Source organism: Castor canadensis, chromosome 11 (assembly GCF_047511655.1).
Source record: "Castor canadensis chromosome 11, mCasCan1.hap1v2, whole genome shotgun sequence".
In the NCBI taxonomy this organism is placed as follows: domain Eukaryota; kingdom Metazoa; phylum Chordata; class Mammalia; order Rodentia; family Castoridae; genus Castor; species Castor canadensis.
This window is the reverse complement of record NC_133396.1, coordinates 37,840,905-37,865,823: the sequence shown is the minus strand read 5'-3', so window position 1 is coordinate 37,865,823 and position 24,919 is coordinate 37,840,905. Positions and strand designations below refer to the sequence as shown.

Below are 24,919 nucleotides of genomic sequence, written 5' to 3'. Positions count from 1 at the left end.
AAAAGTGCTCTTGTAATCTGTAAATTCCAGTTCAATGTATATATTTGGGGTAATAGGAATGTGAGTTTATGTGTACTTGTTGGTAAATAATTGTATGTTTGCATATTTATTTTAAAATAATTGTAGACATTTAAGAATGGATATAGCTTTATTTCCACCTTACATATTCACTCTTCTTATTTTCCCTCCATCCTATTTGCCAGAAATTTACTTATGTGTTTATAATCTAATTAATGAACTGTGTGCCATATCTAAACTGATTCTCTGTCTACAACTTTGTGTTGGACAGCCTAGATGAATCAGGGGAAAAAAATAAAACTGTTAGGTAAAAATGGTTTTTAGATTGGTGACATTTTACATACAGAGTGCTTGTATACGAGGTACCATGTAAACGAATACCTAATATTGGAATCTATAAAAACTAGTGCAATCCTAGTGCTATAGATCAATATAAACAGACCTTAAAAGATTTTCACTATGTGGAAGATGACTTTTTTTTTATAGTAATATGCTTCTGTTTCTATTGAGTTCAAAAATTTTCCAAAATGTCTTAATAAACACTTACTGTTTTTCATACTGTTTCTATGAGATCAACAAAGGATTGTCTACATTTCACAAATGAGAAAATTGGTCCACTCAGCATATAACATGACCAGTTTGTAAAAGAGTTCAGGATTCCTGACCCTCAGTAAAGTACTCTTTCCATTTATTTTCCACTCAGAATTGTTCCTAAAACTGTTGATCACAAACTTAGGTTGAGTCTTGGTAACACGGTGAGGCGTATGTCCTTCTTAATCTCCTCTTATAGGAAAGGCCTCTGGAAATGGACTGTGTGGGGTAAAATAAACATAGATATCCTTGGCAGTCTTCATTTGTTTTGTGGCCATGTGCCAAGAGGGAGAATGAAGAAAGCATATGAATCTTTGTTGCTTTTCTTAACTTTTAACTCTTATAATAATTGGGAGAAAAATCAGAGGTGAATTAGAAACTGTTGATTTTAATCTATTTATTATTCATAGAATTGAATAAATAGAATTCATTCCTATATGAATAATAAAGGGGTTTTTTGTTTGTTTTGGCTGGGAAGAATTCACTGTTGGATTTCAGCTTCCAGGAGAGTCTTTCCTCACTCTTGTCAGTGGTGGCTTTGAGAAGGCCTCCTATCTCCAGCAAAGGATTGCTCTGTTGTCTTTGCATGTTTTGCATAATTCCATCTAAACAGAAATTCGGTCCTCATATTGCAAAGAAGTAAGAATTGAGTTTCTAAATCTTTCTCTTTCAAGTTCTGTCTTCTGAATCTCTTTTTTTTTTTTTTTTTTTTGTGGTACTGGGATTTGAACTCAGGGCTTTATGCTTGCTAGGCAGGTGCTCTATCATTTGAATCATGTCTCCAGCCCTGTCTTCTAAATCTCTTTATAGGAAGTTGTTCATGTGTTGGGCCACTGGTGACATTTATTTTGATAAACTTTTTGTGGGTTTTTTTTTTTTTTTTTTTGGTGGTGGTGGTGGTTAGAAGCACAGAATAGCAGATTTTATCTCTGATGGCTCACTTTGATGCATAGTGGTGCTGTCCCTGAATGAAACTTAAATACTTCAGGGCTACTTTCTGAGTGGGTAAAGGGATGTATAAAATGCAACATATGAAAGAGTATTAACAGAAAGGTGTACTTTGATTTTATTGATACTGGCTTTCTACTTTATTATTGCATTGATAGGCTATCTAATATATTTGCAATGGATTTTTTAAAAACTGACTTGAACAAAATAAAAAGGGTTGTGTAGGTACTTGAAAGTGGTCCTTAAAAGTTGTAGTCTTTTTTGGTGGTACTGGGGTTTGAACCCCATACTTGCTAGGCAGGCACCCTACTACTTGAGCCACTCCACCAGCTCTGTGTTGGGTATTTTTGAGACGGGGGTCTTGTGAACTGTTTGCTAGATCTGGCTTCAAATCAAGATTCTCCTGATCTCTGCCTCTCGAGTAGCTACAGTTATAAGCATAAGCCACCGACACCTGGCAAAGTTGTAGACTTTTTGTTGGATCCTTTCACAGTTCTTGGTTATGCTACATATTAGAGTCAAATTATGGCTTGCTTGTTGGCAAGCAGTTATAAACATTATAGACTGCTTTGTAGCTTCTCCCTTGTGTGGCTCTTCATTTCATGTTTCAGATCATGGACACATGGTACTGTTGGAATTAAAGACCCTCTGGTGCCGAAAACAGACATACTAGAGACAGAGAAAATCTTGACAAGACAATTTCTTTTGATCAGAAGGGTGCAAGCATGTATTCACTCCAGCTGAGCGGCCATGTGAGCACAAAATGGTCAAGAGTGGCTTCTCCTTATATCCCTGACGCACTTGTACCTGCCCCTCACCTGGGATTTGTCCAGGTCAAAGGTTCACAGTCTTTCTCGATTGGCTAAAAGGCTTGTGGGATGGGTTAGGGCATGTTATTTGGCAGGTAATTTTTGCAAGCAGTGGGGCTATACAAGAATCTGGAAGAAGAAATAGGAATCCTTTAAACAATGTGAGTCACCTAAGATGGCGACCTGAGGAATTTTAAATCTAAGAGGGTGACATATACTTTGATGGAGTACCCATATACTTTTCTTACAGTACCCACAGGAAATAAGGAATATTTGTTCTTTCTGTCCTTTGAATTTTTTATTATGTTAAAGAACATGAAATGTGTTATGAAATTAAGAAAATTTACCTTTTTGCCATTTTAAGTGTACAGTTTAGTAGTGTTAAGAATATTATATTATATTATTCATGGTGGATTGCTTGTAATCCCAGCTACTTGGGAGGCAGAGATCAGGAGAATGTTTTTCCAGGCTAGCCCTGACAAAAGTTAGCAAGACCCCATCTCAGTCAATAAGCCAGGTGTGTTAGTGTGCACTTGTGATCCCAGCTACAGCAGGAGATTGCAGATAAAAGGATCTCAGTCTGAGGTCTATCTTGAACAAAAATGTGAGGCCCTATCCAATAAATAACCAAGATTAGAAAGGGCTGGGAGTGTGGCTGAAGTGGTAGAGTGCTTTCCTAGCAAGCATTAGGCACTGCTACCAAAATAAAAAAAGGTAAGGCATATGTGGTGGTACATGCCTATAATCCCATCATTTAGGAGGCAGAGGCAGAATGATCTTGAATTTGAGGCCAGCCTGGACTACATAGTGAGACCCTGTCTCAAAAAACCAAACCAAACCAAAACAAAAATTCATGTTGTTGTGCAACCAGTCTGTAGAACTTTTTCATCTTGCAAAAGTGAAGGTGTGTATCCATTAAACAACTCTCTTATTTCCTCATTCCTCCAGTCCCTGGCAAGAAAACATTCATCTTTGTCTCCTTGACTTTGATGACTATAGGTACCTTATATTAATGGAACTGTACCATATTTGTCTTTCGGGGATTAGCTTATTTCACTTAGTTTTAAGGTTCTCAGGGTTCATCCATATCCTAGCATCTGTCAGAATTACTTTCTTTTTAAAGTCTGATTATATATTAATAGAATATTATTATTCTATTCCATATTTTTTCTGGTATCTTTTTTGGGGGGAAGGGGGAGCACTGGGGTTTGAACTGTGGACCTCATACTTGCTAGGCAGGCACACTACCACTTGAACCACTTTATCAGCCCGTCCTGTTCTTTTTGAAGTGTTACAGGTGACTTTTTTTCCTATACAAAGATGAATTCGGATGGTAGGATTATTTATTATATTCTGGTTTGGGGATTTGAATGTTCTTTATGTGTCATTTTTGGGGATTGAACCCAGGTTCTTTTGCATGTTAGGCAAGTGCTCTATCACTGAGCTACATCCCCATACCCTCAAGTCTTTTTTTAAATTGTGATAAAATATATATGACACAAATTTACCTTTCTCACCATTTTAAGTGTATAGTTCAAAACTTTTACATCATCCCAAACAAACTATACTCACTAAACAGTAATTCTCTATTCCCTTTCTTCCCCAGCCATTGATTAACTACTAATATTCTACTTTCTGGTTCTATGAATTTTACTATTTTAGGTACCTCATATAAATGGAATTACCAATATTTTTCCTTTTGTGCCACTGGTTTGTTTCACTTAACCTAATATTTTCAAGATTTGATATGGTGCTTTATATATATATGTATGTAAATATTTATTTTGGAGACCATTTCTCACTATGTAGCGCTGTCTGGCCTCAAATTCACCATCTTCTTTCCTCAGCTTCCTGAATGTGAGACTTACAGGCCTGTGCCACCGCACCTGGCTAATTTTTTATTTTTGTAGTGCTTAGGTGGTCTGGGGAATTTTTAAAACCACTTTGCAGATGCAAAATGGATTTGTGATTTCATATGGATTGGGAGTGTAGTTTAGTGGTAAAGCATTTGCTTAGCATGTGATGCCCTGGGCTCAATTCCTTAGCAGTTAAGAAGAAGAAGAAAAAGGTTTAGCTATTTCTAGAAAAGAAGGTAAAACCTATGATAACATGGAAAAAAATTTTTTGTATTTTTCTGGATTCTCTTTAAGTATTAGTGTCTTTTCCATTTTCTTATTAAGACTTTTGCTACAGCATATACTTTCAGGACCTCAACCACCATTGGCTATCTGTTCTATAGTCTCAGATATTCTTACAGATGGTCATTTGTGGTAACTTTTGTAGTTATCATTTGTAGTCTTTGCTTTCCTGTTTCCTTTGAGAAATTTCCATTTATTTATATAATCTCACATTGTTCTACTTATACATGTAGCATATTTAGACTGAATAATCCTTGCCTTTAAAATTACTGTATCTTTATTTTTTTATTCTTCTCAACTATTTTTCATATATAATCTATTTCCCCAAAGCTGACAGACAGAAGAATGATTTTGTATGATTTATTTTTTCTTCTTCTTTCCTTCTTCTCTTCTTTTTTTTTTTTGTGGATAGGGTCTTGCTCTGTAGTGCGGTCGTTTGTCTCCTGAGTGCAGGGATTACAGATGCATGCCCCATGCTCTGATTTTTAGATTCTTCAGGATAAACTTCCATCTTCATATGCGGTGGAAAGTTTTTTTTCTTTTTTTGAGGTACTGGGGTTTGAACTCACCAGCCTTTTTATGATGGGTTTTTTTTTTTTGAGATAGGGTCTCGAGAACTATATTTTTTGGGCTGGTTTCGAACTGTGATCCTCCTGATCTCTGCCTCCTGAGTAGCTAGGATTATAGGTGTGAACCACCAGTGCCCAGCTGTTTTTTTTTTTTTTTTAAGATTGAGAGCAACAGGCTGAGAATCTTGATTTAGAACACAGGTATTTTGGGCATTCTTTACATAATACTTACAGGAGTATAAATCTTCCCAAGTGGCTGGCATGGATATGTACTGACTATACAAAGATTAGAGTGTAGAATTTAGGAAAGATTTGATCAAGAGTCTCTTATTATTTTGAACAAAGAGTTCATATAGCTTCTTTTTTTTTTATTTGGCAGTACTGGGATTTGAACTCAGGGTCTACATCCTGAGCCAGTCCACCAGCCCTTTTTTGTGATGGTTTTTTTCAAGATAGGGTCTCGAGAACTATTTGCCCAGGCTGGCTTCGAACTGTGATCCTCCTGATCTCTGCCTCCTGAGTAGCTAGGATTACAGGTGTGAGCCACTGGCATCTAGTGAGTTTATATAGTTTTATGTTCCAGATTATTTGAAGGCATACAAAGTAGTTTTGGGAGTTTTCAGGAGTTCCTTCTGACTAGTCTGGGACGATTTTCTCAGGTAGACTAGCTTCTTAGCCTTATGTTGAAATAGAGTGCTGTAGTATGACATAGGTGGAGAGCTTGTCTAACTTGTGTTGCACCTCATTGATGAATTAAGCTGGGATGTAAAATGGTGAAAAGGCTGTTCATACTAGGCAGGGTAGAAGCAGAAAAAGAAAAGAAGCCAGGAGCTGGTAGCTCATGCCTGTAATCCTAGCTACTTGGGAGACAGAGATCAGGAGAAATGAGGCTCAAGACTAGCCCAGGCAACAAAAGTGAGACCCTATCTCAAAAATACTCAGTACAAGAGCTGCTGGAGTGACTCAGGTGGTAGAGCACCTGCCTAGCAAGTGCCAGGCCCTGAGTTTAAACTCCAGTACCACAAAAAGAAAAAAGAAACACAAAAGAAAAAAATAGTAAAAAATGACTTAACCAAATTTTGTGTGGGTTGAAGTTATTGTGAAACATAAAACAAAAATGAATGTAGGGATTATTTAATGAAAATAGGGATGTATATGTGACTATAGTAACTGAAGAAAAAGAAGGGAAGCTGGATGGATGTGATGGCACACACCTGTAGTCCCAGCACTCAGAAAGCTGAGGCAGGAGGATTGAGAGTTTGAGGCCAACCTGGGCTATATAGTGAGATCCTGTCTCAACCCTCCCTCCCCCTCAAAAAGGAAGAAGTGATTGAATCATAGCTAGAGATAGACAATTACTAGCAATAATATGAATGAAAAATACAGAATTTAGCAACAAATTAAGGGTAAGTAAAGGCACCCAAATGCCAGTAACCTATGATAATACATTAGAAAAGAGAAATTCAGATAATGGAGAAGTATTGGGTAGGAAGAAAGAAATTCTTTTTCTGACATGGTAGGTTTGGAAGTATGATGGAACATCCATGTAAAGGTTTTTCTGGTAGTTGCGGTGAAAATGTGAAAGTTTGATTGTAGGAGAGGAATATTGAGTGCTTTCAACACAATTCAGTACTGCAAAAAGAAAGTCATTCACTTGAGTTTTCATATTGTGAACAGGAACTTTCCATAGGATATGTGTGAGAGGTTGAGAGAGTGATTTGCAAGCTCAAACCAGAGGCAAATGAAGTCTGGGGAAGAGAGGTCTGGTGGTAGGGAGCCCAGAATTGAGTTGTGTTCTTCAGGAGGAAGCGAAATGCCTAAGAAATTGATTGATAGAGGGATGATCCAGGAAATCAGTGGGTAACCTGTAGGGATATACCCAAGAAGTTTAATAAAGGACACTTTAATGGTTATGATGACAGGCAGGGAAGGAGTTTGTCAAACTTAATAAATTTAAGAAGTAGCGGTCTGTTGGAGCCTTACTGTGCTTTTCTGAGCATCTTAGACATACTATCTTGCCTGTTCCTCACAACAGCTCCATGAGGTAGGCACTGTTATGTCCATTTAGGAGCTCTGTATATCAGAGAGCTCTGATTTTAACACCCTCCCCCCACCCATGCCAGCTAGAGTTCTTCAGGAGACATGAGGTGCACATATCTTTCACTTCAGAGAACTGTAGATGATTGATCTTGCCTTCTGTGCTTTATTTCCAGGTCACAAGGCACTTAAAGCATTGTTGAGGTCTTTGGTAGATCTTCAGGAAGAGTTGCTTTTCCAGTACCCAGACACTAGATATCTAGTAGATGGAACGAAGCCCAGAGTGGAGAGGTAAGGAAATAATGAAGTATGGAGTTACTTATTTTCTTTTCACTTGCATAGTTTCCCATAATTTATGAAAGAGAAAGCCAAATCCTTTCCAGGAAAGCAGATGTCAGACTTGATGTTAGTAAAAAAGAAAGATGGTGGCAAAAATTGGGAATCACATTTTTTTTTTTTTTAAGTCTTCAGTTGTACTTGATTCTTTTTTTTTAGGCTTAGGTAGGACACTTGCCTTTTCGTTAGATTTATTAAAACTAGTAGGTTGATAACATTTTGAATATTAATACTTAATGTTTACGAAGCATTTTGTGCCCATATCATTCAGTCCCTAGTGGCAACAATCCTTCAGTGAGGGAAGAAGCAGTTATTTTGAAGGGTGGAAAGATGTCAGAAAAAAAACATCAAAATAATCCTGTTTCTTTCTGGAATGATCACATTTGGTGAAGGGTTCCCCCCTTTGTTTGAGCCTGCTTGCTTTTTTCCTCCTTGTGCTTGTCCTTTGCTGCATTGTTTTCTGTTGAACTAGGTGGAGGGACAGAAAGGATGCTCACATTTTTTGAATACCTACTATTTGATGAGGTTAGTAATCCATTGAGTACAGTTGGCTGTATAGTTGGAGGTTGTATTACATTCTCATGGCAATTCTTATCACATATACAACTGATCTTCTATATCCATGTGAGGATGGTTCCAGGACTTTACATGGATACCAAAATCTGCAGATACTTAAGTTCCTCATAAAATGACACTATTTGCATACACAGTCTCTCATATACTTTAAGTCATCCCTAGATGACTTACAATACATAATACAATGTAAATGCTATATAAATAGTTGTTATGCTATATTGTTTAGGGAATAATGACAAGAAAAAAATCTGGGTTGGGTGCTGTTGTATTACACCTGTTATCCTAGCTACTTGGGAGACTGAGATTGGGAGGATTGTAGTTATTCAGCAGACTCCATCTCCAAAATAACCACACCTCAAAATGCTGGAGGCATAGCTCAGATGGTGTAGAATGTTTGCTTTGCAAAGCATGAAGCCTTGAGTTCAAACCCCAGTCTCAGAAAAAAAACAAAAGTCCATATGTAATCAGTATAGATTTTTTTTCCTGAATATTTTTTTTCCTGCATTTGATTGGATCTGTGGACTCAGAGTTTGTAAATACAAAGGGATGATTACATTTCAGTTTAATGCTGATTTGGGTGCCTACTTTGAGTTTTCTTAATTTTTCAGCTCCTCTTCATTTGGTTCAACTTATATATTCACCTCTCCTTAAGAACTGGTTCCAGAGACATGTTTCTCTTATTTGGGGATTAATGTCATGGAAACATGATTATGTGTTTAATTTTTAAAGACCCTTCTGAACACACCTGGTTCATACACATTTCTAATAATATTTTTACAACCTCCTTTATTTTTATGGTTTGTTTACCTTTTAAAAATAGTTTGAATCCCAAGTGCTTTTTATATTTATTCAAAAAGTTACACGACTTTTTGATTGACCTTATAAACGTTCTTTTCAAACAAAAAACCATCCCCATATCGCTAGTGTTATTTAAAATGTAGACAGAATAGGTAAGGCCTGAATACTCTATTTCATGTAAAACTAAGTTTCATTTAAATAATGTTTATTTACATTGAACTTAGTGTTCTTACTGGCTTTCTAGTGAGGAGATTTCTAGTGAAGATGATCAGCTAGTGGAAGAAACGAAGCAGAGAAGAGCTCCACCAAAGAGGAAGCTGGAGATGGATGACTACCCCAGCTTCATGGCAAAGCGCTTTACTGACTTTACAGTGTACAGGAACCGTACGCTGCAGAAATGGCATGATAAAACCAAGTTAGCTTCTGGAAAACTGGGAAAGGCAAGTATGTGTTATGGCGAGGGTGGGAGGAAGGTGGGAGATGGGTAATGGCAACTTGAAGCTTGTTTATGTGGATGCTGTTACAATGTAATAGTAATCAGTCACTACTGTTGCAAAGTTTACTGGACCTCCCACTTTATGCCACTCAAATTTGAGATTTTAACTTTATTAGAAAGAATGTTTTATTCTTGAAATGGAAACCTTGTCCAAGTGCTGGTTGTATGAAATACTTTAAAGAAATAGATTTAAAATCAGTTATTATTAAAGGAGCAGAAGTTAATAACTGGGCATAGGAAAGTGAAATGACTTGATTAGGACTGATATTTATTTATTTATTTACTCACAGGAGAGTGATATGACTTGGTTAAGACTAAAAAATTATTTATTTGTTTGTTTATATTTTGGTGAAAGGGATTGAACCCAAGACTTCATGCTTGCTAGGCGAGTGCTCTACCACTAACTAAATCCCCAACAACTCCCCACCCACACACACCACCACCACCAAATTTTCTTCTGACAGCAATTACAGCCACTCACAAACTCAGTCCTTAACAGAAAATCCCTCCTGAAAAGATGATTGTCTGTTTCTTTGCTGACACAAGAAGATAGAGAAGCAGTATAGCTGCCTTCAGCACTGACTTTCTGCATTATCTGACACTGGTTAATGTTGTTTCAGGGTTTTGGTGCCTTTGAACGGTCAATCTTGACTCAGATTGATCATATTCTGATGGACAAAGAAAGATTACTTCGAAGGACACAGACTAAACGCTCTGTCTACCGAGTTCTCGGCAAACCTGAACCAGTAGCTCAACCTGTTCCAGAGAGTTTGTCAAGAGAACTGGTAAGAAATCTGATGCAATGTGATTTTGGTGATCAGTTTCTGGGAGGCGAATTAAATGAAAAACTTGTAGGTACTACCTCTTAGTATGAGAAGTTAGTGAAAGAAAGGAAAATAGCACTACTTTACTGGATGGTTGAAAAACTGAATGTATGGTAGAGAGGAAGTTTAAAAAAATGGAGCTTTTATTATCTCATGTGTCATCTTCTCTTAATTTTGAATTTGATATAGGAGCCTGGCAAAGGAAGCATTCATAATCAGTTTTTAAGATTTAGGGGTTTCTTTCTGTTTGTTTTTGTGGTGCTGGGGATCCAACCCAGGCCCTTAATCATATGTAAGCCTTCTACCCCCAGTCCTTGAGATTTAGCTTTAAGGCAACTCTGTCAATACTAAGCAAGTGTGTACTTGGGCTTAGTTTTGCCGTTTGGATACTGTAGGAAAGATCCAGGGTGGAATAGTCAGTTTTTTTTGTTTAAAGGAAGTATTTTTAATTATAGAAGAAATATATATTTAATACTTTTTAAGTTTGTAAGAATTTAAAAGAAAAAGTAAAATTCTTTCTACTCTGAAAATTCTGTTCCTCATATGATGTTAATAGCTGTGACAAGCTTTATGCATATAACATATACATAAAAATATGGTTGTCTTTTTTTTTACTAAACAGGGCACATACATGGTGTGTCTATATAAATAAATAAAATATTACAACTATATTTAAAAATCTTACAATTTACTTTTTAAATTTAATATATACTAGATACTTTCTCATATTACAGGGAGATCTTCCTCATTTTTCGTAATGGCTGTAGAGTATTTCATTGTTATGGATGTATGCTATAGTTGAGTTAAATAATAGGTATTTATGTTGTGTCCAGTTTTAGAAATAACACTGTAGGAAATATTCATGAACATTTCTGTTTGTGCATTTGTGTGAACGTAGGGATAGATTTCTTTTCTTTTTTTTCTTTTTTTTTTTTTTTTTTTTTTTTTGCAGTACTTGGGTTTGAACTCATGGCCTTGTACTTGCTAGGCAGCCAGCCCTTTATATGTTGGGTATTTTCAAGATAGGGTCTGCCCAGGATGACTTTGAACTGTGATCCTTCTGATCTCTGCCTCCTGAGAAGCTAGGATTACAGGTGTTAGCCACTAGTGCCCACCTAGGGATAGATTTCTTAAACTGAAAATCTTAAAGAAAATACAGTAAATCTTAAATCCTTTTTCTGTCAACTGCCTATTAATGTTTTTGCCTGTTTTTCTTTTTCTTCCTTTCCTTTCCTTCCCGTTTCCCTTCCCCTCCCCTTTTCCTGACAGGGTCTCACTATGTAACCCAGGCTGGCCTTGAACTCATGATCCCCCTGCTTCAACTTCTCAAGTGCTGGGATTATACCTGTGTATCACCATAGTTGGCTTGCTTGCTTTTCTACTAGACTGTTTTTTTATTGTTTTTAATTTTGGGGGGGTGCTTAAACTCAGGGCCTACATCTTGAACCACTCTACCAACCCTTTTTTGTGTTGGGTTTTTTTTGAGATAGGGTCTCACTAACTATCTGCCCGGGCTGGCAAATTTCTCCTGATTTCTGCCTACAGAGTAGCTAGGATTAGAGGCATGAGCCACCAGTGCCCAGCTTTGTTGTTTTTAATTTTAAGAGCTTTTTATATCTTAAGGAAAACAGTGCTTTGACTATTAGGCATAGAATTGATAGTAGCTATTGTTACTTTGATAACATTATTGGATTCACTCTTTCTTATGTGACATAGGAGATCCTTCCTCAAGCCCCTGCCAATGCTCACCTAAAGGACTTTGATGAAGAAATATTTGATGATGATGACTTTTACCACCAGGTATGATTTTTTACATGCTCTTCATTTGTTGCAAATCAGGTTTTAGCATTTTAAATCAGCTGATAGTTTCTCTGAACAAAAGGTAGCTTATTTTGGAAGGAAGTCAGACAAGGAGTTAGAACTCCTGGATTCAGAATTGACTTGCTATGTCATTCTGGATTGCTGGATTGTTATGTTTTCCTTTTGAAGTAAAAGCAGCTATAGCTGTTTTGTTAGTTGTTGCTTGAGTGCAAATTATCTATAAAACAGTTTCAGCTTCTTTGAGTCGGGTGATTTATTGTTTACCTAGGCATTTTTATATTTTTACTTTTTTCCTTCTGGTATTAGGGATCAAACCCTCTGCATCTTGCATGCTAAGCAAGAACTCTACCACTGAGCCACATCACCAGCCCTTGATAATGTTAATGGAAGACATTGTGTTACAGGCTTCTTGTCTCAGTGCTGTTAGAATGGGACATGGACATAGTGCTGGAACTGGGATCCCAGAGTTTTTGAAATGCATGTCTGGTTCTGTAACCTATTAGAGCTCTTGTTTTTAGTATCTTTTTGTGCCTCTTCAAAGCAGTATGCGTTGTGAATGTCTACACTGTTGATTATAATAATAGTATAATATTTTAAAGATAGCAAGAATTGGTAGAACTTGAAATATGGTCGTTCTCAATATCTCTTCACAAATGTTCTCCCAGTTCTTTCCAGACATTATCTGCTGGCATGCTACTCTTTTTAATAATGCTGATGACTGGTCAGGCGTACTAAACATCTGGGCTATTCTAAAGAACCACAATAACTTCCTGTATTCCTGAGTCTCTTGATAAGTTACAGTTCTTGATGCAGTGTATTTTCGGCTGTACCCTTTCTTGCTCAGTGGAGAATTGAGGATGCTGTTGATACCAATTTTTGTTGAATTGTTTATTAGTATGCAGTTTTTTTCTCTGCTGAGTTTTGAATTGTAACTTTTTGCCAGAGAATTTGCAACTGCTTATTGAAGATTTAGCCATGATGGCTGTACTTAGTATATGGATACAAAGGAAGAAACTTCTTAGAAAAATTACATGTAAAACCAGAACAAGTGATTCTGTACCTCTGATTTTACCCTAAAAAGAGAGGCTTTCTAGTAAATTTTTTACTCATTCTTTAATATTTGATAAAATTATTGCCATAAGTTAGTCTGAAAAGTAATGATGAGAGGATAAAGAGGGTTGGTGTGGCCTCAGCTATTCTCAGCCAGAGGTTATAATTCTTTTTTCCATTTCTTCCTTTATATCCATTTATTAGAAGAGTAGGGAACTCTATTTTGTTCTGGAGTGTCTAAGGAAGTGCCTGATATGGGATATTAATGTTGTATAATTGTGTGAGATCACAGGAGACAATCTAAAACGTTCCAGTATTGAAGTGTACATTGCTTGATGTAAAGTGCATCATAAATTAAATAGGCTTAATAAAGTAAACTCAAGTTACTGGGGAGAAGTTGGTTCTACTGACAATTCTTAATCTGAAATATTTTTTTCTTTTTCTTTTTTTGGAGGGTGGGGTGGGGACTGGAGGTCTGTTAAAGAAATAGCATTACTTGGTTGGCCCTTCATCCAAATTAATAATTTTAACTTCGATGAATTCTGATTTCAGAGTTATGACTAGTCATATCTTAGCTGTTCCCCTTGCTGGTTAATTGGGGTGCTGGGGTTAATCTAAATTAAAACTTAAACTAATAGAGGTCAGCAAGGCAACCGAAACACCTGAGTGAAACAAATGGGGCTGCCAGGAGCAACTTTATCTTGGCTGTTTCCCAAGAGAGAAGTGGCAGCAAATTGGAGTTGTTTCAGCCTTCTGTAAAGGTGAATGATGGGTGACACTTGTTAATGTACAGCATCTCCGGAAGCATTCCAGATTGCTTTGCTGCTGTACCAACTGCTGCCATCCATGCACAGTCAGTAGGAACTGGACCAGTTGCCAACATCTGGTAGCACAGCAAGGAATGGGTGCAAGTCTTGAAACCCCACAGATTCTAAATATGGTGCTTAGAACTGTGCAGGCTTTAATCACTTACCGCTCTTTGGCAGCAGGCTACGACAGCTTATCCTAGCCTCGTACATCACATCCCGACATCTGCTGAGCTGCAAGGCAGCTGCACATTCATTTTCTTTTCTTGCCTTTTCTCTTTGCTTCCTATTGCTCTTCTTCAGACAGCGCCTTTACTCCCCTCATCCCCTCCTCTCTTTAGTTTTCCTCCCCCTCCCCAATATGCTTCTTGGAAGAGATGATCTGTAAAGATTACTGCTTCATTGTGTGCAAGTAATTGTGGTGATGCCAGGCCCTTGACAGACCACAACGAAGCACCTGTTCTGCTGACCTGGTTAATTTCTTCTGTTGAGTGGGATTTGCCAGAGATTGGAGCTGAAGCCAATTCAATGATAAGGCTAAAGAAAATGACTGTATGTTTTCTGTCACCTCCCAATTAAATTGGCTTCATAAAGTACTTCCCTTTATTTGTCAGGATAGTAAGCCTGAGCTAAGTGTTGCATTCAGACGTGGTACAATGTACTACAATGGACCTGTAAGTTTTTATTTTATTTATTTTTTAATGTGATCATATGGAAGAGCTGGGTGGTGAATATAATACATTTCATTTTTTTAAAACCATACTTGATGCTAGACTCTTTGGATCCATGTTTTTGTAAGGAAGCGATTATAGCCACTTTGAATTTTAATGTTTCATTGTAAGGGTTTAAAGGCTTACTTGGTTAATTCAGGTGTCACGTGGCTGTGTAAATGCCCTAACTACTGAGAATGATGTGTGGGGCCAGAACTCCCCCTCCCATACACACTTGCTTTCCTATATACACTCACTCTCAGTCTCAATCTCTTTGTTTCTTAATGGGCCTTAAACCTTTAAAATGTCTGTATTATTTAGTAATGGTGTAGTGCATATTTATTTATGTGCATATATATGTCCACATATGTATGAATGGGGGCACTGAAGACAATGCCAGATATCATAAATAATCTTACCTTTTTATTTTTATCTATTTTACTTATGTACCCCAAGTTACCTCGCGCTCCAGATTCTCCTGCCTCCGCCTCCCAAGTGCTCCATCATGCCCAGCTTAATCTTACCATTTTCAGAGCTTAAAGGACTGTTAAAAAGAAATGGAGTCCTTGAGAAGTTAAGTAACTTCTGAAAGTCATATAGCAAATAGCAATGCTAGCACTTGATCTCAAGACTGCTTAGACCATGTCTCGTTTCTATAAACCTTTATTTCTTTTAAATAGTTTCATTCTTGAGCCATAAAAAGATTTCACTATAGTATTACAGTTTTCAGTTTGTAAATAAATAAGGTTCGTTTTCCCAGGACTAGAAGCAGTGTTATGTTGTTAGAAACTAATTTTTTTTCTTAGAAGGCAAATGATTTATTGAACTTCTGTTATTTAACAATTCTAATGAAAAAAATTAGCTTTATAGTTTTGTTACTGGTTTGTTTGGAAACTAGAATTGCTGAAAACTTGAAGTATAGCCAGTGGTAAAGGTTTTATGAGAGGAAGTATTCTCTTGCTGTGGAAAAGCATTGTAAGGTTTTACTTTCAAATGGAATTAGTTTGCATTTGGCCTCTTTCTTGTCAAAGCTCTTTCCTAAAGACAGTTGCACAAAACATGAAGGTTGTAAATGACCACAAAGGGTGAGCTATTCAGAAATGTTTTCAGTATCTATTTTTCATGTTCATAACCCTGTCTGCTACTTTGTAACATTAAGTTCTTTTAAGATGTGTTGTCTGTGTTTCCATTTAGGATTTTTCTTTGTTTCGCTTTTTTAAACGATTGGATCATCTTTGGCTTGATAAACCTGATTTCTTTTTTTCTTTTTTATGGGATTGGGGTTTGAACACAGAGCTTCACGCTTGCAAAGCAGGCACTTTACTGCTTGAGCCATATCTCCAGCCTAAAAGCCTGTGTTCTTAAAGGTTTGGGGAAGAACAAATATTTGCTGATCACTAGTTATACACTAGCTCCTGGACTAAGTAGATCCATGGTTGACAAACATCTTTACTTAATCCTCACAAGATCCTCATATTGTGACATGCTAGCTCTTAACAATAAGCTATATAAAGTGACAGTTTTATTCTTTTCATATCCCAGACCCTGAAACTTGTTTCTTGTCACCTCATGAAGTATTTTGCACTGAAAGGACTAATTGAGATTAGATGCTGACAGATCAATGCCTGGATTTCTAAGGTTCATTAGGATTTTCTATGTCGCTTCTAGCTCTGTTTAGTTTTGATCTGGTTTGTCCTGTCACTTTGAATCTAGCCAGAAGTGTCTGGAGAAAGGCATAATAGGTTTTGCTCTTTTGATGACCACTTTGATGGGTTAAATTTCTCCTTTCATTTGCCATCAGAACATGTCTATAACTGACCTTGCCAACATGTTGGACTTCTATATCCAAGACATTTGATAATGCCATAAACAAGTAATTACTAATTTGGTGAACTATTAAAAGCCAATAATGTTGAGAAATAGAGAAGAGGCAGGCTATCTGACAGGATAGTTTTCTTTAATTAAATTGGTGAGTGATTAATATGGACAGTTGATATGGTGGCTTTAATTATATGCATTTAGATCTTAGTGTGAATAAGCAATGTCTCAAGCCATCCCAGAGGTAAATTGCAATACAGTATTCTTACTGTTGGCATATATCTTTCCAGTGGTTTAGTTGATGGTTAATAACATGTTTTACGGTTTGATACGAACCTGCTCCTGCTAATGAGTTTTGGAAAATAAATGCTGCTTGTTCAGAGCAGTCTTTTGTTTTTAATTTTATTTTAAAATGTTGATGTTATTTGGCATCTAGATAGTGTTTCTTAAAAGCCTGATGAAATTTATTGTACGTAGACCTTTATGGTGATTTTAGAGAAGAGGTATATATGAAATATATTAATTTGAAAATTAAAATTATGGCTGAAGGTACAGCAGGGATTAATAATCAGTTAGGTTTCTTGAGGGCATGGTAATGATATTTTTAAAAACCCAAGTTAAATACTAATATATATCTAATTAAATATAATAATTACAATATTGTTTTGTGTGCCATGTAAGAGTTTTATTTGCAATATGTGGTAGTTTCTGGGCTCTCTTTTACACACTTTCTGATGATAATACTGACATTGTATATCTGTCAGTATTGAGATCTAAATATGGCATCAATATTGGCATTTGATTGCTAGCTTGGGCTCACAGTTATGGAGGCTACACAGGACAGGAGGACAAATGCCACTTTTTAAATGCAAGGTCTGGCAGAAGCAATTTAAAAAGAGTGACCAGTGAGGAAAGAGATTAAAGGAAGAGTGACTTCATATGGAGAAGGGAATCTAGTATTATCCTGATACTGAAACCAGACAAAATCATCACAAAGAAAGAAAACTAAAGTCCATTATTTCTTATGAGTATTGATATAAAAGTCCACAAATGCAGGAATGGGTGAGTGACTCAGTGGTAGTCCATTTGCCTAGCATGTGTAAGGCCATGAATTTGATCCCAACACTGGAAAAACAAAAGTCAGAAAACTCAATCCAGCAACACATTCAAAAGGTTATACACTATGATCAAGTGGTATTAGCCCAGGAATACAAGGTTAGTTTAACATCAAAAATCAGTTAATACAATGTATCCTTCTAATAGAATAAGGACAAAACCACATGATTATCTCAGTAAATTCAGAAATAGTGTTTAACATCCTTTCATGATTAAAAACACTCGACAAACTAGGGATAGAAGGGCACTTCCTCACCAGATAAAGAACATCTGTGAAGCTGAGTGTAGTGTTTTGTGCCTGTAATTCTAACAGTCAGGAGGCTGAAATAGGAGGATCACAAACAAGTGTGAGGCCAGCCTGCGCTATAGAGTGAGACCCTGTCTCAAGGAAAAAAAAAAAAAAAAAACTGGTGAAAAACCTCAAGTAACCTAATTCTCAATAGCAAATGACTGAATGTTTTCCTCTAAGATTAAAACAAGACAGGATATCTGCTTTTGTTATTTCTGTTCAGCATTGTGCTGGAGCTTCTAGCCAGGGCAATTAGGGCAAGAAAAACAAATAAAAGACACCCAAATTGGAAGGAAGGGATGAAATAAAACTTTTTGCAGAATACATGATTTTTATATGTAGGAAAAAGCCACCAAAAAGACTACTAGAGCTAAGAAACATGTTTAGGTAGGAGATTCAAGTTTGAGGCCAGCCTGGGCTACATGGAAAGACCCTGTCTCCTCCCCGCCCCGCCAAAAAAAAAAAAAAAAAGCTAAAACTATATAAAGAAGAAAAATAGGAATGAGTCTTTATGACCTTTGGTTAGGAAATGGGTTTTCCTTAGATAAGATACCAAAGCACAAGTGACAAAAGGAAAAAATAGATAAATTGGGCTTTATGAATTTAAACACTTCTGTGCTACAGTGATATCATCAAGAAAGTAAAGAGACATTCCACAAAATGGGAGGGATGATATTTGCAAATCATTTATCTGATAAAGATTTGGTATCTAGACTACATAAAAAGCTTTTAGCCAGGTGTGAGGTGCACCTGTAGTCCAAGCACTCAAGGCTGAGGAAGTAGGATTAGCCTTGGCTACTAAGTGAGATCCTATCTCAAAAAAACAAAAACAAACAAATGAACTCTTACAACTCAATAATTAAAGATACATGCCCTGATTTTTAAAATGGCAAAGGATCTGAGTTAGATATTTCCCTAAATATATGTAAATGACAGTGAACACAAGATGCTCAATATCTTTGAACTTTAGAGAAATGAAAATTAACCACAATGAATACCACTTCAAACCTACTAAGATGACTATAATCAAAAAGATAATAGCATATGTTGACAAAGATGCAGAGAATTTGGAACCCTCATACATTGCTGGTGGAATATAAAATGGTATGGCCTGTATGAAAAAGTTTGGCAGTTCCTCAAAATGTTAAGCATAGTTACCATATGAACTGGCAGTTCCACTCCTACATAGATACCCATGAGAAGTGAAAGCATATGTTACACAAAACTTGCACGCGAATAGTCATCGTATTATTCATAATAGCCACAAGAGACAACCCAAATGTCCCAGTTGCTAAGTAGATAAACAAAATGTGATTTATGCAAAAAGTGAATATTAGTCGCCTATAAAAAGAATGAAATACTGATGTATGCTACAACATAAATGAACCTGGAAATCACCATGCCAAGCGAAAGTCAAATCACAAAATATCATGTACTAAATGATTCTGTTTATATGAAATGTCCATAATGTCCTATGTGTAGAAACAAAAAGATTAGTGGTTACCTAGGGCTGAGGTTATTGGGGAATGACAACTAATGGGTTATGAGATTCCTTTGAGGTTGATGTTTATGTTCTGAATTTAAATGTGGTGATAACTGTACAACCCTGTGAATATAGAAAGCCATTGAACTGTATGGCATGTGAATTATACCTGAATAATACTCTTTTTATTAGACATTATTCCACTGGGTCAGATGCTACAGATAGATCAAGTAAGTTGAGGACCAAGAGAAAATTGGCTTTGGTTTTAGCAATGTAGAAGTCATTGATGGCCTTGACAAGAAGTGTTTGGTAACGTGGTGGTATGGGTTTGAAAGAGAATAGGAATTTATTGGAGACAATGAGTGTAGACAATGCTTGAGGTTGCTATAGAGGGAAGTGGAGCAGCAGCTGGAAGAGAAAGCGGAGATTTGAGAGAATTTTGTTTTGTTTTAAGATAGGAGATGACTTTTGTATGCTGATGGAAATGTCCAATAAAGAGGGGGAAGAAAATTAGGTTTCAGGAAAGAGGTGAGAATTGCTGGTGAATGCACAAGTAGAGAAGACTTGATTGGGAGGGCAGGCAGGGCATGAGTGCAATTCCAAGTAGATAAAGGGTGTAAGAAAGTGGAAGTTCTCATCTGAGATTTAAGAAGGTGAAAGTGAGATGATATAGGAGGATCCGGAGGTTTGAGAAAAGTTACCTCCAAGAGTGGGAGAGTGAAAGGACTAGGAAAATGCAGAACTATCTGATAGCACTGAAAACCCATGTAGGATTAGGGATAATGATTTTTTAGGTAAATGAGACCAGTGTGCATGGGCTTGTCTTTTTCTCTAGCCACATTAGGCTGTTTGGGTGCAGATAATTAGATTTAATTTGGTTTGGAGTCTGATCAACATTAAGGTACATAATCACTTACTTGCAATTCTTAAAAATGTTTCTGAAAACTCAGTAGTTTTTGTCTGTCTGGTAAGCTTGGCAAATTATTGTGGTAACACCTCATATAGCTATATATATGTAATAGACTTATTTTTCCCACTTTGTGGCAATGTACATGTATTTTGTTGCAGAAACATTGCTTGATTTGGATGTGGTGCTCCAGGCTTTGCTGGGGCATTTACGGTATATGCACTGTATTCCTTTCTAAAATTCTAAACATTCTGAATTGCAAGACACATCCGTCCCCAAGGAATTGTGGATCTGTATGAGAAAGAGACAGCCTGCAAGGGAGTTGAGGATGTATACCAGGAATGATTATCCTGAGGGACTGTAGAATCTCCTCTACCTGGTAAGGAGGAAAGAGAGCACTTGAGGAGATGATGGATGCTATAAAGGTGGTAGGATCCTGGAGGGGAGCTAAAGCTGGAGGAGGGCTAAAGAATTATTGGCATCTGAATGCTAGAGGGAGAGTGTTGGAAAAAGAGTGAGTTTATTTCAGCTGGGCTTTTAATCCTTAAAGGAAATAATTACAGAATACAAGTTTGTACCGCCATTTCAGTTTCTTACCTGTGAATCCTCTAACTCAGAATGACTATATTTTTCAGCACAAATGATAAATATTGATGCCATTAAAAGAAACATTGCTAAAGAATGCCCAGAAATAGTAATTGAACTGGTGGTTCAAAGGATATATAACCCCTCTCCTCCCTTTATTGTAGATAGAAAAAAGAAAAGTCCACGCAAGACTGGTTTGGTGACTAGAGAGAGAGAATATTTGAAGTTGGGACTATTAGAAAACCTAAACAGTAGCACCCTCTGTACATTGTTATTTTTAGTATAGATTAGAAAGAGTCGCTTAACTAAGTCATTTAGTTTTGTAAAATTATTTTTACTTGTAGTAAAAAGAAAGGAAAAGCCAATTGACAAGAAGTTCTTTAGCATTCAGATTGTTTACTGCTTCCTTTATCTGCACACATCAGGGCCTAATATTAAGGGTGATTTACTTACACTTTCAGTTAATTAGACATTGAGAGACACAATATATTATGCCTAATTAAATATATGGGATCTGATGAGAAAGCTTTCTGTTTGACTGATAAATTTTAACCCAATGACCAAGCTTAGTGAAATATTACAGCCTTTGGAAAATTTTAGTATTTGTGCTGAGAAAACAACATTACTTTTTCAGTGAATGAATTTATCATCCCTTCCAAGTCATAGGCCTTAGCTCCAGCCCCAGAGTGGAGGCCCTATACAACACCAAATCAAAAAGTGGAAAAATGAATCAAATCTGTAAAAGGAGACAGAGTCAGACTGACTTGTTCAGTGATAGCCTCTAGCTGTACATTCTCTTATGTTAGTAACCAAGTGAGTTATTTGAAACTTTAGTATTAAGAATGCTTCTTGGACTTTATTTACTCTTTCCAATTTCCATCCATTCTTCCCTATGTTAGTCTTCTTATAAATATTGTACTTGCTCTTGCAAAAGTTGGATATTTTTATCCCTGTTAATAAGATATAGAAAACTATTTCCTGCTTGATTCTTTCATTTCAAAAAAGTTCTTGAATAATCACTGTGTGCAAGGCTGTGAGTATATGGAGATCTGGAGGGCTGTGTATGAGAATTTGAGTAAGACCTGTGCCCTGTTCTCAAGAACCATATGACTGAGTAAAGGAGAGTCATAAACATACATAACTAGAATTTCTTTCAGTTAGGGTATATTAAAGAATTCAGAAGAGGGAGAAATTTGGGGAATTACAGAAGGCTCCAGGGAGTAGGAGATAGCATTTGATCCTGGCCTTCAAAGAAGCATAGACATAGGCTATGCTTCTCATAGGCTGAGAGAGGAGGAAGGCGTTTTTAGACAGAGGTATGGTATGGTCAGAGGATGATAGGGAAGTTGCGAGTTATGGAAAGGGGATAGCAGTTCAAATGGAATAAAATGATAAGGGAGAGGATCATTTTTGCTCATTTATAATGGTTTAGTTTGGAAAAGTCCTATAATCACTATCATACTTTTCAAGTGACAGTCATTTTTGTGAATTTTTTATGCTATTTACATGTTCATCCTTTCACTCTGCTTTTCTTTCATTTCATGTCTTTATTTGTGATCTACTTTTGGAAATCAGTAGAAAGGAAAATTGAATTGTTGTACTTGCTCATTTTTGGCAACTGTGGTGATTTAGCTGAGGAAGATGTTGAATTTTTTTTTTTCCTCAAATAGGGTTTAGAAATTTATCTGTGACTATTATTGTCTGATACTGATAATATTTCTTATTATTATTGAATACTTAACATTCTCCCAAGTGCTTTACTTTTATCTTTTTAATTCCCAAAACAACTTTGTGTGAGGTACACTTACCACTTTATAGAGTGGGAAATGGAATCTCAATGACGTCAAGTAGCTTGTTTCAAATTACATAGCCAGAAAGGAGCAGAGTTGGAATTCAGAACCCAGATTTACCAGACCAGACATTTACAGTTACATTGAACTGAACAGAGCACGGATTCACATAAGAGAAAATTCAGGTCTGTTAAGCATTCAGTCTTAGGAAAGGGGAAGGGAAAACCTGCAACCAGTATTGGAGAAACTTTTTTCATAGATGAAAGATTTTTAGATAGCACACACCATAATAAAATTAATTCAGACCTTTATTACAAAAATGCTAACACACTGTTCTTGGAGTAAAAGGACTGGCTTAAAGAGACCACAGAAAAGATCAGGATGTTAGAAGGTATGAGGAAGTCCCAAAGATCTATAACCTCACTCCTTTTCCTGAGAAGAACCATCTTTTCCCTTTAGGAAACGAGACCCAAGAGGGAAGATAGATCTATATTGTTTTAATTGTAAAAGAGTGAGAAGTACTTTTAAATTATTTTTATTCATTTGTATTATATAGGTTTTTTTGTTTTATTTTTAATTCAAGTACACTGGGATGACTAAAGAAACAGGGGGATGAGGGACATTCTCACTCACTTAAACCACCAGATTTGCTGAATAGGCCATCCTATGTATTTGTTATATAGGCCATCTGGCTTGTGTAGGACATGTGAGGAGGAGAGTATTGTTTGAGGAAGAGGTATTATTGATAATGGCAATGACAAAAACATGTCCAAAAGAGCTTGGCAAAAATTGGTAGATTCCTCAACTGCCCAAGTAGATAGTGGAACTCTAGGTTAGAGTTCAGGTGTTGTGTAGTGTGACTCCTTTTGTTTAAAAACAATGAAGACAGGCCTAGTGGTGCATACCTACAGTCCCAGTTACTTGGGAGTCTGAGGTGGGAGGATCACATGAGCACACAAGTTTGAGGCCAGACTGGACATCATAGTAAAACTGCTTCAAAATAAAATAAAAACAATGGAAAGGTTTGTGGGGACGTGTGTGAATAATAAAGGAAACACAAAGTTGGTTATTTTCTCCCAAAAGCAATTTTCCCTCCTCTGTGTATATATTAATTGAGTTTCTCTAGTGAGCCTGTGAGGGATAGGATGGTGCAGGGAACAGATAGTCTCTGTTCTCTGTGAAGCATATAGTCAGCTAGTAGAGGAAATAGATGCTAATAAGTAATACCTAGTAAAATGTAAATTAAGTACAACAAAGGCATAGTGTATGGGAGAGTGCTAGGGGAGTAGTTAACAGTATTTCTCCCTGAGAGGTATAGGGATGTAGGTCAGTGGTAGAGCACTTGCCTAGGATGCACAAGGCCCTGGGTTTGATCCCCAGCACCCCCCCCACACACACAAAGTTTTCCTGAAGAAGAGATGATTAAGCTGAGAATTAATGAATGAGTAGAAAAGGAAGGGGAGATGAGCAGGTTTGCTTCCAGAAGCTTGGTCTTTGCTATGCATGCACAAAATGAACTTCATGGTGTGAGTGTGCATGGGGCATTTCAAGTACAAACAGAAACCTTATGGGACTGGGGTACAATCTGGAAGGCTAGGTTAGAGTGAAGCAGTAGACAGTGGGTCAAATAGTGACCTGACATGTTCACGTTTTGAAAGTAGTGCTTGAGAGTGTGATGAGGGAGGGACGAGAGTAAATGTGAGAAAATTGTAACAGTAACTTAGGTGAGACCATGTCTTTAGTCTTTATTGCTTTCCCAGTGCACTCAATAACTATTTGCGGAGTGAGTTGGGATTCATGAATATAAGACTTGGAGCTAGATTAAATGTTGGACATAATGCAAGAGGAACTCCAGAGATACCTCTTAAGTCATAGAAGCCTTGAAAATAGAAGGAAACTTGGCAAAGGCATATAGATGAGGAAAAGGAATGCTTGGAACTGAGATTTGAAGAATGACAGTGTGTATATTTATTGAGCTTCTTTAGTAAATAATGTGGAGTAAAACCAGAGAGCTATTTCACAGATGCTAAGGAGAGTATTCCAGGAAGGTGAGATTGTCTTCTGTCTTTTTCTGCTTTAAGAAATCTAATAGAAGTAGTGATAGGTGCCCAGTAGGCATAGACATCTTGAGACCTTAGCATGGCTGGTTTTAAAGGGATAATGGGAGCAGAAATATGAGCTGGTTAAGGAATAAATGGGCAGTGTGGAAAGACAGATAAAGAAAAATAGTTACTTATAGGAAGTAGGTCATTTTATGCCAACCTGGTACTATATGCATGCATAGTAATTCTTTCTGAACTATTTGAAATTATAGTACACACATATTGTGTATTTTGTGTACTTGAAGTATATATGTAAAAATTGCAAAGACTTCTTTTTGGGCTCTTTTGAAAGACTAGGGAGC

The 24,919-nt window shown here is 36.8% G+C and overlaps 1 protein-coding gene across 3 annotated transcripts in view; it reads left to right on the top strand.

Annotated features, from left to right (window-relative positions):
- Aatf (apoptosis antagonizing transcription factor) overlaps positions 1 to 24,919 on the top strand; it is a 99,998-nt gene that overhangs the window by 32,457 nt on the left and 42,622 nt on the right. For all 3 annotated transcript variants that reach the window (XM_074046303.1, XM_020171095.2, XM_074046304.1), the window contains exons 5-8: positions 7,287 to 7,401; positions 9,065 to 9,260; positions 9,937 to 10,101; positions 11,857 to 11,940. In XM_074046303.1, coding sequence (XP_073902404.1) covers positions 7,287 to 7,401; positions 9,065 to 9,260; positions 9,937 to 10,101; positions 11,857 to 11,940 — 560 coding nt within the window. The remainder of the gene's footprint in view (positions 1 to 7,286; positions 7,402 to 9,064; positions 9,261 to 9,936; positions 10,102 to 11,856; positions 11,941 to 24,919) is intronic.